Source organism: Nanorana parkeri, unplaced genomic scaffold (genome assembly GCF_000935625.1).
Source record: "Nanorana parkeri isolate BGI_ZX_2015 unplaced genomic scaffold, ASM93562v1 scaffold2229, whole genome shotgun sequence".
NCBI classification, from domain to species: Eukaryota; Metazoa; Chordata; class Amphibia; order Anura; family Dicroglossidae; genus Nanorana; species Nanorana parkeri.
The window spans coordinates 69276-82167 of record NW_017308497.1 but is presented as its reverse complement, the minus strand read 5'-3'; the positions used below and the strand labels follow the sequence as shown (position 1 = coordinate 82167).

Sequence of the window (12892 nt, the reverse complement as noted above, 5' to 3'; positions counted from 1 at the left end):
CCCCAAAAAAGGATCATGTGACCCCTATACTGCAGCCGCATTCCTCAATTCTCAACCACAGTCAGTAAAGGGGAACGCCGTGCTCTCATTTAGCATGTTTATGCGCCTTACATTACTTTCTATTTAATTACATTAAATGCGATTCGCTATCAGATATCCGATTGTTTCACCTTCCGCCCTCATGGGACGTCCCGACAGCCTGAAAGTGGAGCCAATATTTTCACCGGCTGTTTTTTTCCGCCATAGTCCCTAATAGTATTCCCCCGAACCCTAACCCTAAGTCGTATGAACAGAGGGCGAAGGGCAGGTAGCTGTAAAGAGAACGTACTTCACAATTACAAACACATTCACTAACTATATTTAGTTCTCTCTTTCCTGACCAGAGGTAATTCAAGCCCAGATAGACGTGACGATGACTCTACAACTAATTTGCCTACCTAAATAATTTTAATTTAATGAGCGCAATTAAGTTGGTACATTTTTTTATAAATACCCAACTTAGCTATTTTTATGGTAAATGGATCAAAATGTGATGACATTTTTTTATACTGCAATTGCATCTGATGATTACAGTATTAAACAAAGGCAATATCTTCTTTAGGCTACAGTGCCATCTGCTGGCTAAAAAGGTTTATTTTGTGGATAGACCTTCAGCAAGCACATGATCACCGCAATCCAAAAACACATTGATCGGTTCCCAATTGGTAGAAGAAGCCTTTGGCTGTTTGGTCTGACAGCTGGCAGTGGGCACCTCTGCATGTTCCTCTCTTTTAAATTAGGAATGTTTCCTCAATCCTCAGAATGTAAATCTACAGACTGCAGATGCCAAGTGGATTATTGCTGCCTGCCCTAATAATAGCATTGTATGAGTGTAAACCTTATCATTTAAAGTGTAACTCCACTTTTGTTGAGAAAAGAACAACAATCTTCCTCCGGTGATCTGTGTACATTGCGAGGATTTTAACAAAACTTTATTGCAGATTCTGAATTTTTTTCTGTTCTGAAGAAAAAGCTGTGTGTCCTTCCCAGACTGATTCCTGAGTGGGAGGGTCTAATTTGTGAATGGGAGGGTCTGATTCCTGAGTGGGAGGGTGTTATACATGAATGGGAGGGTCTAATTTCTGAATGGGAGTGTCTGATTCCTGAATGGGAGTGGTCTGATTCCTGAATGGGAGGGTCCAATTTCTGAACGGGAGTTGTCTGATTCCTGAATAGTAGGGTCTGATCCCTGAATGGGAGGGTCTGATTCCTGAATGGGAGGGTCTAATTTCTGAATGGGAGGGTCTGATTCCTGAGTGGGAGGGTCTGATTGCTGAATGGGAGTGGTCTGATTGCTGAATGTGAGGGGTCTGATCCCTGAATGGGAGGGTCTGATTCCTGAATGGGAGGGTCTAATTTCTGAATGGGAGGGTCTGATTCCTGAGTGGGAGGGTCTGATTGCTGAATGGGAGTGGTCTGATTGCTGAATGTGAGGGGTCTGATCCCTGAATGGGAGGGTCTGATTCCTGAATGGGAGGGTCTGATTTCTGAATGGGAGAATCTGCTTGCGGAATGGGAGGTTCTGATTCCTGAATGGGAGGGTCTGATCCCCGAATGGGAGCAGTCTGATCTCTGAATGGGAGGGGTTTGATTCCTGAATGGGAGGTTCTGGTTCCTGAATGGGAGGTTCTGGTTCCTGAATGGGAGGGTCTGATTCCTGAATGGGAGGGTCTGATTTCTGAATGAGAGAATCTGCTTGCTGAATGGGAGGGTCTGATTGCTGAATGGGAGGGTCTGATCCCCGAATGGGAGCAGTCTGATCTCTGAATGGGAGGGGTTTGATTCCTGAATGGGAGGTTCTGGTTCCTGAATGGGAGGTTCTGGTTCCTGAATGGGAGGGTCTGATTCCTGAATGGGAGGGTCGGATTCCTGAATGGGAGGGTCTGATTCCTGAATGGGAGGGTCTGATTCCTGAATGGGAGGGGTCTAATTTCTGATTGGGAATATCTGATTCTTAAACAGGAGGGCGTTCTGTCCTTATAATCGGCTGGTGAAATCTCAGACATCCCTTGGGGGGTATTTCTCAGCAAAAATATTTTTTTTATTGCAGGGGGTGCTCAAAATGTGACCCGTGTCGCTGTATAATATTGAAATTCCTCCATTTCAGCAGTTGCTCCTCACAGGAAGTTTCCGTAGTGTAGTGGTTATTCCTGAATAGGAGGGTCTGATTCCTGAATAGAGGATTTGATTCCTGAAAGGGAGGGTCTAATTCCTGAATGGGAGGGTTTAATTCCTGAATGGGAGGGTCTAATTCCTGAATTTAAGGGTCTGATTGCTGAATGGGAGGGTCTGATTCCTGAATGGGAGGGTTTAATTCCTGAATGGGAGCAGTCTGATTGCTAAATGGGAGGGTTGTAATTTCTGATTGGGAGTATCTGATTCCTGAACAGGAGGGCCTGCATTCCTTATAATCACCTGGTGAAATCTCAGTGTTCTGAGGAAAGCTGCAGTGTCGGCAGCCCGTTATAAGTAGACAACCCTTGGGGGGAGTAGCTCAGCAAAAATAAAATGTCCATTGCAGGGGGTGCTCAAAATGTGACACGTGTAGCCGGATAGGGTAATACTGAAAAATGGCCTGGCCAGGAAGGGGGTCTAAACACCTGGTCTTGAAGTGGACAAAGGCAAAATCTTCTTTAGGCTACAGTGCCATCTGCTGGCTAAAAAGGTTTATTTTGTGGATAGACCTTCAGCAAGCACATGATCACCGCAATCCAAAAGCACATTGATTTCTAAATGGGAGTCTGATTCCTGAATGTGAGGGTCTGATTCCTGAATGGGACGGTCTGATTCCTGAATGGGAGGGTCTGATTCCTGAATGGGAGGGTCTGATTCCTAAATGGGAGGGTCTAATTCCTGAATGGTAGGGTCTGATTCCTAAATGGGAGGGTCTGATTCCTGAATGGGAGGGTCTGATTCCTAAATGGGAGGGTCTGATTCCTGAATGGTAGGGTCTGATTCCTGAATGGGAGGGCCTGATTGCTGAATGGGAGGGTCTAATTCCTGAATGGGAGGGTCTCAGCAAAAATAAAATGTCCATTGCAGGGGGTGCTCAAAATGTGACACGTGTAGCCGAATAGGGTTGAAATTTCCCTATGAAGGCAGATGACCCTCACAGGAAGTTTCCGTAGTGTAGTGGTTATCACGTTCGCCTAACACGCGAAAGGTCCCCGGTTCGAGACCGGGCGGAAACAGGTTCATTTTTTTCTTTTCTTTTTCCAAACAGACCTCTAATGTGAAAAGAATGAGGCAACGCTGCAGCTGCTCCTGTCAGCCAAAAACCCGAAAAGGATCATGTGACCCTCCCCCCCATACTGTGGCTGCATTGCTCAAATTTCAAACACCAAAAGTCAGAGCGGAGAACCTCATGCCCCTATTTAGCACGTTGATTTATGCACCTCAGAATATTTCTGATTTGTTTAAAATGCGTTTTTTTGCTATGGCAGAAGTCGCCAACCTTTCGGACCTCATGGACCACTAAATTCATCATTTTAAATCCCGCGGTAGCTTCAGCACTGCCCCCAACCACCCCCGTGCCTCCCCTTCCCCCACACTGAGCCACTATTACCGGGCTTCTCCCCACTTTTTCTATGTCCCGCATCCTGCTCAGTCCGGGTCCTGACGAGATGCTCCGCCTCCTGCAGAGCCCGCACTGTACTGAGAGCCGCGCATTCCTTGTGACAGCCGCTGCTCGAGTCAGCCCCCCGGGGGCCTCCGTGCAGCTTCAATGACGGGCCCAGCCTGCACGGCATCGGAGGGGGCGAGGGGACCACCAAAATGTTCTCGCGGACCACCCGTTGGCGACCGCTGTGCTAGTGGATGCCCCCATTGCATGTTGTTTGACTTTCCTCCATCCCCGACAGGCTGGGAGCTTCGCCATTATTTCATTGGCTGTTTTTGTTCCCCATCAAGTCGTATCCGCAGAGGGTGAAGGACGCTTGGCTATAAAGTAAATGTATTTGACAACTTAAAACACGATACAGGAAAACCTTCATCACTGGTTTGGTTCCCCCTTTCCTGAGCAGATCGAATTGAAACCCAGATGTCCAGGTTAACATGAGAATAACACTAAGGGGGTTATTCACAAAGCTACCGCAGGATATAGCCGTAGCTTCGGCCCCGGGACCCCTTCGGTTCAGGGCTGCTGTACGGGCTATTCAGTATAGCCCGTACCACCCCCGAAGTTGGCCGAGGGGCTCAGTCGATAGGAAGGCATATGCTTCGGCTCGACTGAGCCCAGGGGAAATTCAAAGCTGGCCGAACGTCATCTCACGGCTGGCTCCGGCCACTTGCAGAGAGATCAGCGCCCCTTGGTTACCGGGTAATGCCATTTGTATCCCAGGGACGCTGTTCTATCATTACACTGAGAACCCGTCGGAGCCGCAGTGATATCACAGCGGCTCCGCCGGGTTCTGTGTGTAATGACAGAAGGCGTCCCTGGTTACCTGGGCCCATGGTTACCTGGTAACCAGGGACGCCTTCGGACATTACACTGCGGCTCCTCAGTACACGGAGAACCTGGCGGAGCCGCTGTAAAATCACTGCGGCTCCGACGGGTTCTCAGTGTGTAATGACAGATGGGCATCCCTGGTTACCAGGTAACCATGGGCCCAGGTTACCAGGGACGCCCATCTGTTACTACGACGAGAGCTTAGGAGAGCCGGCAGTGACATGAAAGCCGACTCTGCAAAGCTCTCATCTTAATGACAGAACAGCGGCCGCTGTTCTGTCAATAGGATGAGAGCTTAGCAGAGTCGGCTTTCTGAACGATTCCTGAACGAGAGGGTCTGGTTGCTAAACATGAAGGTTTGGTTCCTGAATGGGACTGATTGCTGAATGGGAGAGTCTGCTTCCTGAATGGGAGGGTCTGATCCCTAATTTGGGGGGGATCTGATCTCATTATAGCCACCTGGTGAAATCTCAGTGTTCTGTTGAGGAAAGCTGCAATGTCGGCATCCCTTTAGCAGTCTTTAACCCTTAGGGAGTGATATTTCTGTTGAAGGGAATGCTTAAAATGTGACTTGCATCTTAGAGCAGGCGCCGGAGGAAACTAATGAGCCAACCAGAGAAGCAGGAAATGACATCGCTGGGGGCCACCAATAGTTCACACAACGCCTTCATGTTGCCATGTTGCACTGAATTTTTTTTACGTTTTAGAAAATTACATCGTCTGCAGCCTGAAATCCGACGCGTTTTTCACAAAGAACTTTTAAATACATTTTTTTTATTACTATGATGTAAAAAAAAACATAAATAAAATAATCAGGATCATTATGACCCACCAAAACCTTAAAGGAGAAGTATGAGGCGAGCGAAAATCACTCACCTCGTAGTTCTAGCTGACCTGTGACAATGAGACTGTCACAGGTCGGCTCAGTAGATCGGGAAGTGAGCGAACACATACCGGCGTTCGCTCACCTCTCGATCCTGTCCCTGCAGAGAGCCGTGACTGTCACTCACAGATCCCTGCAGGTATTCCCCCCCCCTCCCCTATCCTCCAGTGCTGAGAGGCAGAGCCAGCTGTCACTCACGCAGCTGGGTGGATCCAGACAGTAATGTCGGGATCCGTCCCGGCTGCGGCGGTCTCAGTATATAGAGAGCTGTAGCTCGCGGTATACTGAGCTTAGGGTGACGGGAGGACGCTAGTTTGTGTCCACCCGTTACCCTGAGGAGAACTATGGGGAAAAGCACTGACCTCATAGTTCTCCTTTAGTGCCCATTCACACTGGGCGTTTTTTCTCGCAATTTCCGCCGCGATATCGCGAGAAGTCGCCGTCCAATGACTTTCAATGGAGCCGTCTTAACGTACAGCTCCATGTCGCCCATCGCGCCTGCAGGACCCTTTTTCCTGCGGATGTCGCGCGATTTTCCTTTTTTTTTAATGCAGCCCGACGGTGAAGGTCGCCCGAACCGTTGCGCTAACCCGCCGCGTGGAAATCCGCGCGAGGTGAGTGTCGCTCAGTGCGAATGGGGCCTTAAACATATTATTTTAAAAAAAAAGCTTCTTGCTGTTTAAATGGCTCGTACTTGGGTTAGGGTTTCTTGGCTTCGTCAGGGTTAACATTTCTATTTGCTTCTCCTTCTTTGTAATGTTAGGAGGGGGGCGGGGCTGATAGGGTCTGTATTAACCCTGTCTGTACTATGCTGGCTCATTTCAATATAATTGTAAAGTAGATCTAAACACTGCCTGTCCTAATAAAGAGTTAAGAGGACTGCAACCCTCGCTTCTGCATTGTATGTTAATGAAGTTAATGAGAGAAACACAATCCTCAAATTTCAGTCCCGAGTCTTTCTATAAGGACAGATCACTGTGAAGGTGCTCAGAAAAATCCTGGAATCAGCCATCTTACCTGCTGCAACATTACATCTAAGGGGTAAGGGTTTTTTTTTGTAAAAGTGGAAATACACTTTAAGGTTCCAAGGGGGAAGTCATCGTTCCTGGTGCAAAAAAATGTCTGAAGGTCAGCAGTTTGATCTCACCAACTACGTACTTGTTTCAGGACACCAAGTAAGGAGTGCAGCTAGTCCATGACAGTCATGCTCACAAGAGGGTTGGCAATGGAAGTGCATAGATTTGTCTCATGAAAGCCCCTTAAGACTAGCGACGCGGCAGCCTATAGACATTTACATTTGGAAACAAGCCCTCACTGACCTCTGTAGCTGCAGGAACCGCGGAGTAATTCATCCTCAAACTTCACAGCAGAAGCACTGAAGTCCTTAAGGACCCGTGCACATTATAATGTGCTGTGATAACAGATGCACCACAGCACGCATCAACCGCAGCCCACTCATACTGAGCAAAAACACATTAAGTGGCATTTACCAAAATCTGGACCATCGGTCCATGGCAACCGATCGGCTTCTATCTTTCATTTTCAAGGCTTAACTGAAGAGAGAAGCTGATTGATGGTTACTATGGGCAACTGCTCCAGATTCTGTTAAATTCCCCCCATTTACTTTTCATTTTAGCAGCTCAGCTTGTTCTGCTCCCCCCTCCCAGAAAAGATTGGTAGTGACTGACAGCCTATGAACCTTCTGACTCCAGACTTGGATGACTTCTATGCGTGGTAGATTGTTTTAGTATATACGCTCCTCAAGTGTATTATTTATCATATGCTGACAAATGGACAAAAAGGTCAATTATTCCAAAATTCATTTTCCAATTCTAAAACTAATTTGCATTTTTTTTAATACTGCAATTGTATCTGACAGTATTAAACAGGGTCACACAGTCATCTTCAGGCTGCAGTAAGGAGAGGTTAAGTTTGTGAATAAACCGCCAGCTGGCAGGAGATCAGCAGGATTAGCTGTTACGGTGATCACATGGGTCGGGAACCACGGTGATCACATGGGTCGGGAACCACGGTGATCACATGGGTCGGGAACCACGGTGATCACATGGGTCGGGAACCACGGTGATCACATGGGTCGGGAACCACGGTGATCACATGGGTCGGGAACCACGGTGATCACATGGGTCGGGAACCACGGTGATCACATGGGTCGGGAACCACGGTGATCACATGGGTCGGGAACCACGGTGATCACATGGGTCGGGAACCACGGTGATCACATGGGTCGGGAACCACGGTGATCACATGGGTCGGGAACCACGGTGATCACATGGGTCGGGAACCACGGTGATCACATGGGTCGGGAACCACGGTGATCACATGGGTCGGGAACCACGGTGATCACATGGGTCGGGAACCACGGTGATCACATGGGTCGGGAACCACGGTGATCACATGGGTCGGGAACCACAACTCATTGTTAGTAGGAACCTTTAGGCCCCATTCACATTTTGTGGCGTGTGTGAATGTGTGAAATGACGCAACACGGGAAAAACACCTGTGATTTTTCCCATCTCTAATGTCAGCACAAATCAGGTGGCCAACAGAGTGCTATGTTTAGCTTTGAAAGACTTTAGGTCACCTCTTGAGAATGAATTCCTCCACAGTGCCTGCAGCTACAGAGGTCAGTGAGGGATTGTTTTAAAGAAGATATAAGGAGTACAAATTCCCATGGTCTGGCCATAGTTCCCTTTTACATAAACAGCTGTTCAGTCTGTGAAGGTTCTCTCAATGGTGTAAGTACATGTTGTAGGGCGCACCGTCTCTTGAAGGCCAGAAGACAATCTTGGCATTTTCAATCCCCGATTCATAATTCCAATTGAGGTGAACGTGATCACCATGAGGAGTCTTTGCCGGTCTCTGGCCGTCTTCCATAATAGTAAAGAGTCTTCATGTTGAACGCCTGGGTTGTGCTCTGGACAGTAGTCGGCAGTCCGGGTATCTGGTCCAAGCTCTGTGGAGAAGACAAAATAGAGTTTTTATGATGAGAAACTACAAAATGAAATCCAATCACCAGGAAAAAAATGGAAAAAGTATTGAAGTGGGTTTTTCATCCCCATGTCTCAGACAGCTTTGAAGCAGGTCAACTGCACCTGTCAATAAATTCTGAGGGCTCTCATAAGCAAGCCCAAAGCCCATCAAGGAAAGCCCAATGCCCAAAACCCATCAAGGCAAGCCCAAAACCCATCAAGGCAAGCCCAAAACCCATCAAGGCAAGCCCTTACATTGAATTTCCAAGATAGTTACACAGTTTTAACTAAATCAGTTCATTCACTTTGCTAACCAGCCCTTCAATGTGAAAGCTCCCCCAATGTTCACAATGTCGTAAGAAGAACATTATCCGACATCCAGAATGGATTCCAGGTAGGTGGGCTCCTCTCACCTCTTCCATGCTATTCTGCCAGCTTGACCCTCTCGGCACATTGCAGGAACTCGGTGACATGTCCGGAGCAGTTCTCCACCGCCGTTTGGTTCTGCTTCAGACACTCTTCGAAGGCTTTAAAGGGAGCTGCACATTGAGAACGGATCTTCTGTATGATGGGGCTGGAGGACAGGAGAAGAAATGGAGATCTGTAACACAATATATACCACATCGTACTAATGACGAACAAGGACCGGTCGGCGGGTTATTAAATAATGACCAAACGGCTTCTGATGCCGGGAACTCTGCAATGTATTCTTTCACAATACGATACAATGTCTCCGGTCCTCACCGGGCACTACAATGGTGGTGATGAGGCCAGTCCGATCTCACCTGTGGGGTCCATATAAGTGTTTGGAGCACGCCTGCCGAGTACAGAGAATACAGAGGTATCTGGCATCAGACCCAACGGCCAGACAATACAGCAGTACTCCTAGGAGATGATTTATAAATCATCTGCCGAGACATATGCCGTTCACACAGCATTCTCTCCACTAGATGGAGCCGAGGAGCATAAGAAACCAAGCACAGCCTCATGTCCTGTATATCACCCCAGAATGTACCGGAACTAGGACTTACATGGCAGGGATTACTGGAGGAGTGAGTGTTCCCTGGCAGGCTATATTTGCATGTAGAATGCTGAGCCTCCATGATTGAAATCCTATAAATGAAAAAGGGGCGGGGCCAGGAAAGTCAGGCTGGGGAGGCAAGACTGGATGATGCTGGATGTCCTCTAGCAGGAAATGAGGCGGGCTCTATCTAAATTGCTGCATCTTCTAATGCACATTGTGAGAAGCTCTCAGTGTGCAGTGATATCAGAGGAGAGGAGCCGCTACCACTGTGCAAGACTGAAGGGAAGGCTGGAGGTCAGATGTAAGACTGAAGGGAAGGCTGGTTGAAGGGGAGGACGGAAGTCAGATAGAAGACTGAAGGGGAGGACGGAGGTCAGATATAAGACTGAAGGGAAGGCCGGAAGTCAGATATAAGACTGAAGGGGAGGACGGAGGTCAGATAGAAGACTGAAGGGAAGGCCGGAGGTCAGATAGAAGACTGAAGGGAAGGGTGGAGGTCAGCTTCAGCTACACACGTCCTTAACATGTTTAAAGTGGTATTAAAGTCAAAAGATTTTAAGTTATTTCAAATGCCACTTAAATCCCTTACAATGGATGTTTAGACGTTTTATCTTCCTGCAGAATCCGCCGGTCCCCTGAGCACTGGCCCCGATATCCTGCATTAGGGTGGCCCCCTTTCTCTCGCAGGGTCCTATAGAGTCACCCTTGTGTGTGCTAGTAAGCTGTGTGTGACACACCAAGACAAGCCACTCCCCTTTCTCCTCTGCTCCCTCCTCCATGCTAGTAGATAGGCGGCTACTGTAGACTGCTCTTGTCCCTTGTGATCTTGTATTGGGCAGGAAGTTCAGGGAAGCGGAGCTGAGAGAGTCGGAGCCAGATCTGATGCAGAGAAATTCACGATATTTAAATGCGAAGCTTTCGATTGGATATTTGATGTTGTGATCACACTGCCACCTAGAGGTCAGATCTGTAGAGGATCCTGCGGGGAAAGCGCCCGATTCCCTCGCCGTACTCTCTAGTGAGACGTTCCAGAGATAAAGTGACATGAAACTCCGGAGATCAATCCCAAAACTCCATCCGAGTCCCCGAACTCCGAGCAACAATGTCTCTGATTTGTGTATCACTCGGCTGTAGATCCTCCAATCATCTCCGACGCTGTCCTTCCTCCTGGAGGGTGACAACCTTGATTTGTATTGAGATTGTAGTCCATCCTGGGGGCGGAGCTTGGATCTTTATCAGGACGAGTGACAGGTGCAGACTTGCTCAGTAATATGGATTCATGTGACAACCCCGCTATCATAGAAGACTGATGGATAAGATTTAAAGGGCACCTGTCACATGATCCCTTATGGTGAGGGGATGAAGCTATGCTAAGGGCCCCGTGTAGAGAATATGTCTGGAATAACCGGGTCCGGAGCTCCTCAGGAAACCAGAAGAGGGTGCAATGAAAACATCGTCCATGCACGGAATCTCGTCTGTCCTCCGTTATAAATGGGATTCAGTGTGACATTAGAGAAAGTCCGGAGGACACCTGGAAGGTGGATGGAAGTCACTCCTGCACCCAGGGTAGCCATCAGTAGCCCTGCGTCCAGCGGGGAGGGGGGGGGGGCGGCCTAAAGCCGTGTAAGGGGCCCTAAAATTTCTGATGGCTGCCCTGCCTGCACCCATTATACTTTCACACCGGCCCCCATGGGTCAGGGGAGCATTTGTGAACCCGTGGTTATAACCCGGGGGCATTCGCACTTCACAACTCATCAAGAGTATCACAAAAGGAATATTAAAATGGTTTTGGTTTTTCTTTTGTAACCTTCTTTTGAACATGCAAAAATGGGGGAGGGGGAAGGTCAACAGTAAGTCAAGGCTTATATTGTTTTAAAGGAGAACTATGGGGTTAAGGCTTTTCCCCATAGTTCTCCTTAGGGTAACGGGAGGACACAAACTAGCGTCCTCCTGTCACCCTAGGTTCAGTATATAGGGAGCTGTAGCTCGCGGTATCCTGAGACGCCGCAGCCGGGTTCGGATCCCGACAAAACTGTCTGGATCCACCCATTGACAGCTGGCTCTGCCTATCTAGAGGCAGAGTCAGCTGTACCCGCTCCCTCCCCCATCCGTTCCGCCAGTCAGCGCTGGAGGATCGGAGCGGGGAGGGGGAATCCCTGCAGGGAGCCGCGAGTGACAGTCGCTGGGATTTTTCCAATACATGTGCCCAGCACTGCTTGCCTGTTTTGCCAGGGCAGTGACAGGTTCCCTTTGTTTGCCTGTCAGACCCCCCCGAGTGTAAACCTTGTGTATGTTCGGTGTCAGAGCTTACACAGGGTTGATGACCTGCTCCCCTCCCCCACGTGACAGTGTTTACACCGGGTGATTGGCTGCTCAGGTCCGAGCACTGCATCCTGGGAGGAAAGGAAGGAGGTCACATGATCCCCCGTACATAGAAGCACCGGGCATTTCAAGATTTGGGCCACCTTGACCTTCAGCTCGTGACAATCGCTCTGCCACGTCCCCGGCTTGGTGGCCACACATTGTCCATATTCATCCAATTCATTCCGGCAATACTTGGCTGTGACTTCCAACGCGGCCTGCCTGTGAGGGAACAGCGGGGGAGGGGGTCACTGATACAATGTCACATAAAGCTGATATAACTATCAATCAATCAATGCCTACACCGGGTTAGTTGTCCCCATCACAGTGCCCCTTTAACATTAGCAATTAATGTAACATGTTTTGCAGACGATGCAAGGGGGCGCTCTGACGGGGGCAGACGATGCAAGGGGGCGCTCTGACGGGGGCAGACGATGCAAGGGGGCACTCTGATGGGGGGCAACTAATGTTCCCCCTCAAACTGATTGCCCCAGTGGGCAGAGTAGGCTGCAGGTCTGGACAGAATACATTACTCCTCCTTCCTCCTGTGATGCTGGGGGGCGGGGCAAACATGTGACATCATTGGTTGGCAGGACGCTGGAGCGCCTAGCATCCAGTGACTGCACTGCGGTTGTCTGTTTGCTGCCACCGGAGAGTGAAGCCAGAACATCCGCTACAGCCAGCCAACCATAACCCGGCACAGGTGACCCATTGCCGTCTGGACAGAACCGCCTCTCGCTCCGTGTCTGGACCCGCGGCCCACCATTTACTGAACCCCAGTCTAGGCTTCAATAAATGTCAGCGTGCGTGTGAAATCCGACGTCCAATACACCTCCCAGGGACAGAATCCTTCACATGGGATGTGCCCTGAAACACAGATCACCTTTCATGTGAGAGTATATAACAGGGGCAGGCGACCTTAGAACTCCAGCTGTGATGAAACTACAAATCCCATTATATCTCTGGGAGTCATGCCTGTGGCTGTCAGAGTCTTGCAATGCCTCATGGGACTTGTAGTTCTACAACATCTGAAAGGACTGAAGTTGCCTACACCTGCAATAGAAGGTCTATGGGCCAATCAGAGAATGTAATGAGAAGTCTATGAGCAGGACTCTGTTGTAGGGATCGGTATTGCGGGGGGGAGGGGG

The 12892-nt window shown here is 49.0% G+C and overlaps 1 protein-coding gene and 1 non-coding gene across 2 annotated transcripts in view; one reads left to right on the top strand and one right to left on the bottom strand.

Annotated features, from left to right (window-relative positions):
- The first annotated feature begins 3157 nt into the window (after positions 1–3157).
- On the top strand, positions 3158–3230 carry TRNAV-AAC. The gene has a single exon. It is a non-coding gene; the product is annotated as a tRNA-Val (tRNA).
- Positions 3231–8782: 5552 nt separating this feature from the next.
- The window catches only part of CHCHD5 (coiled-coil-helix-coiled-coil-helix domain containing 5), a 4338-nt gene continuing 228 nt past the window's right edge, over positions 8783–12892 (bottom strand). Inside the window, exons 2-3 of the mRNA XM_018573085.1 lie at positions 11840–11966; positions 8783–8947 (exon numbers count right to left, since the gene is read on the bottom strand). Of these exons, the coding sequence (XP_018428587.1) occupies positions 8783–8947; positions 11840–11966 (292 nt within the window). The remainder of the gene's footprint in view (positions 8948–11839; positions 11967–12892) is intronic.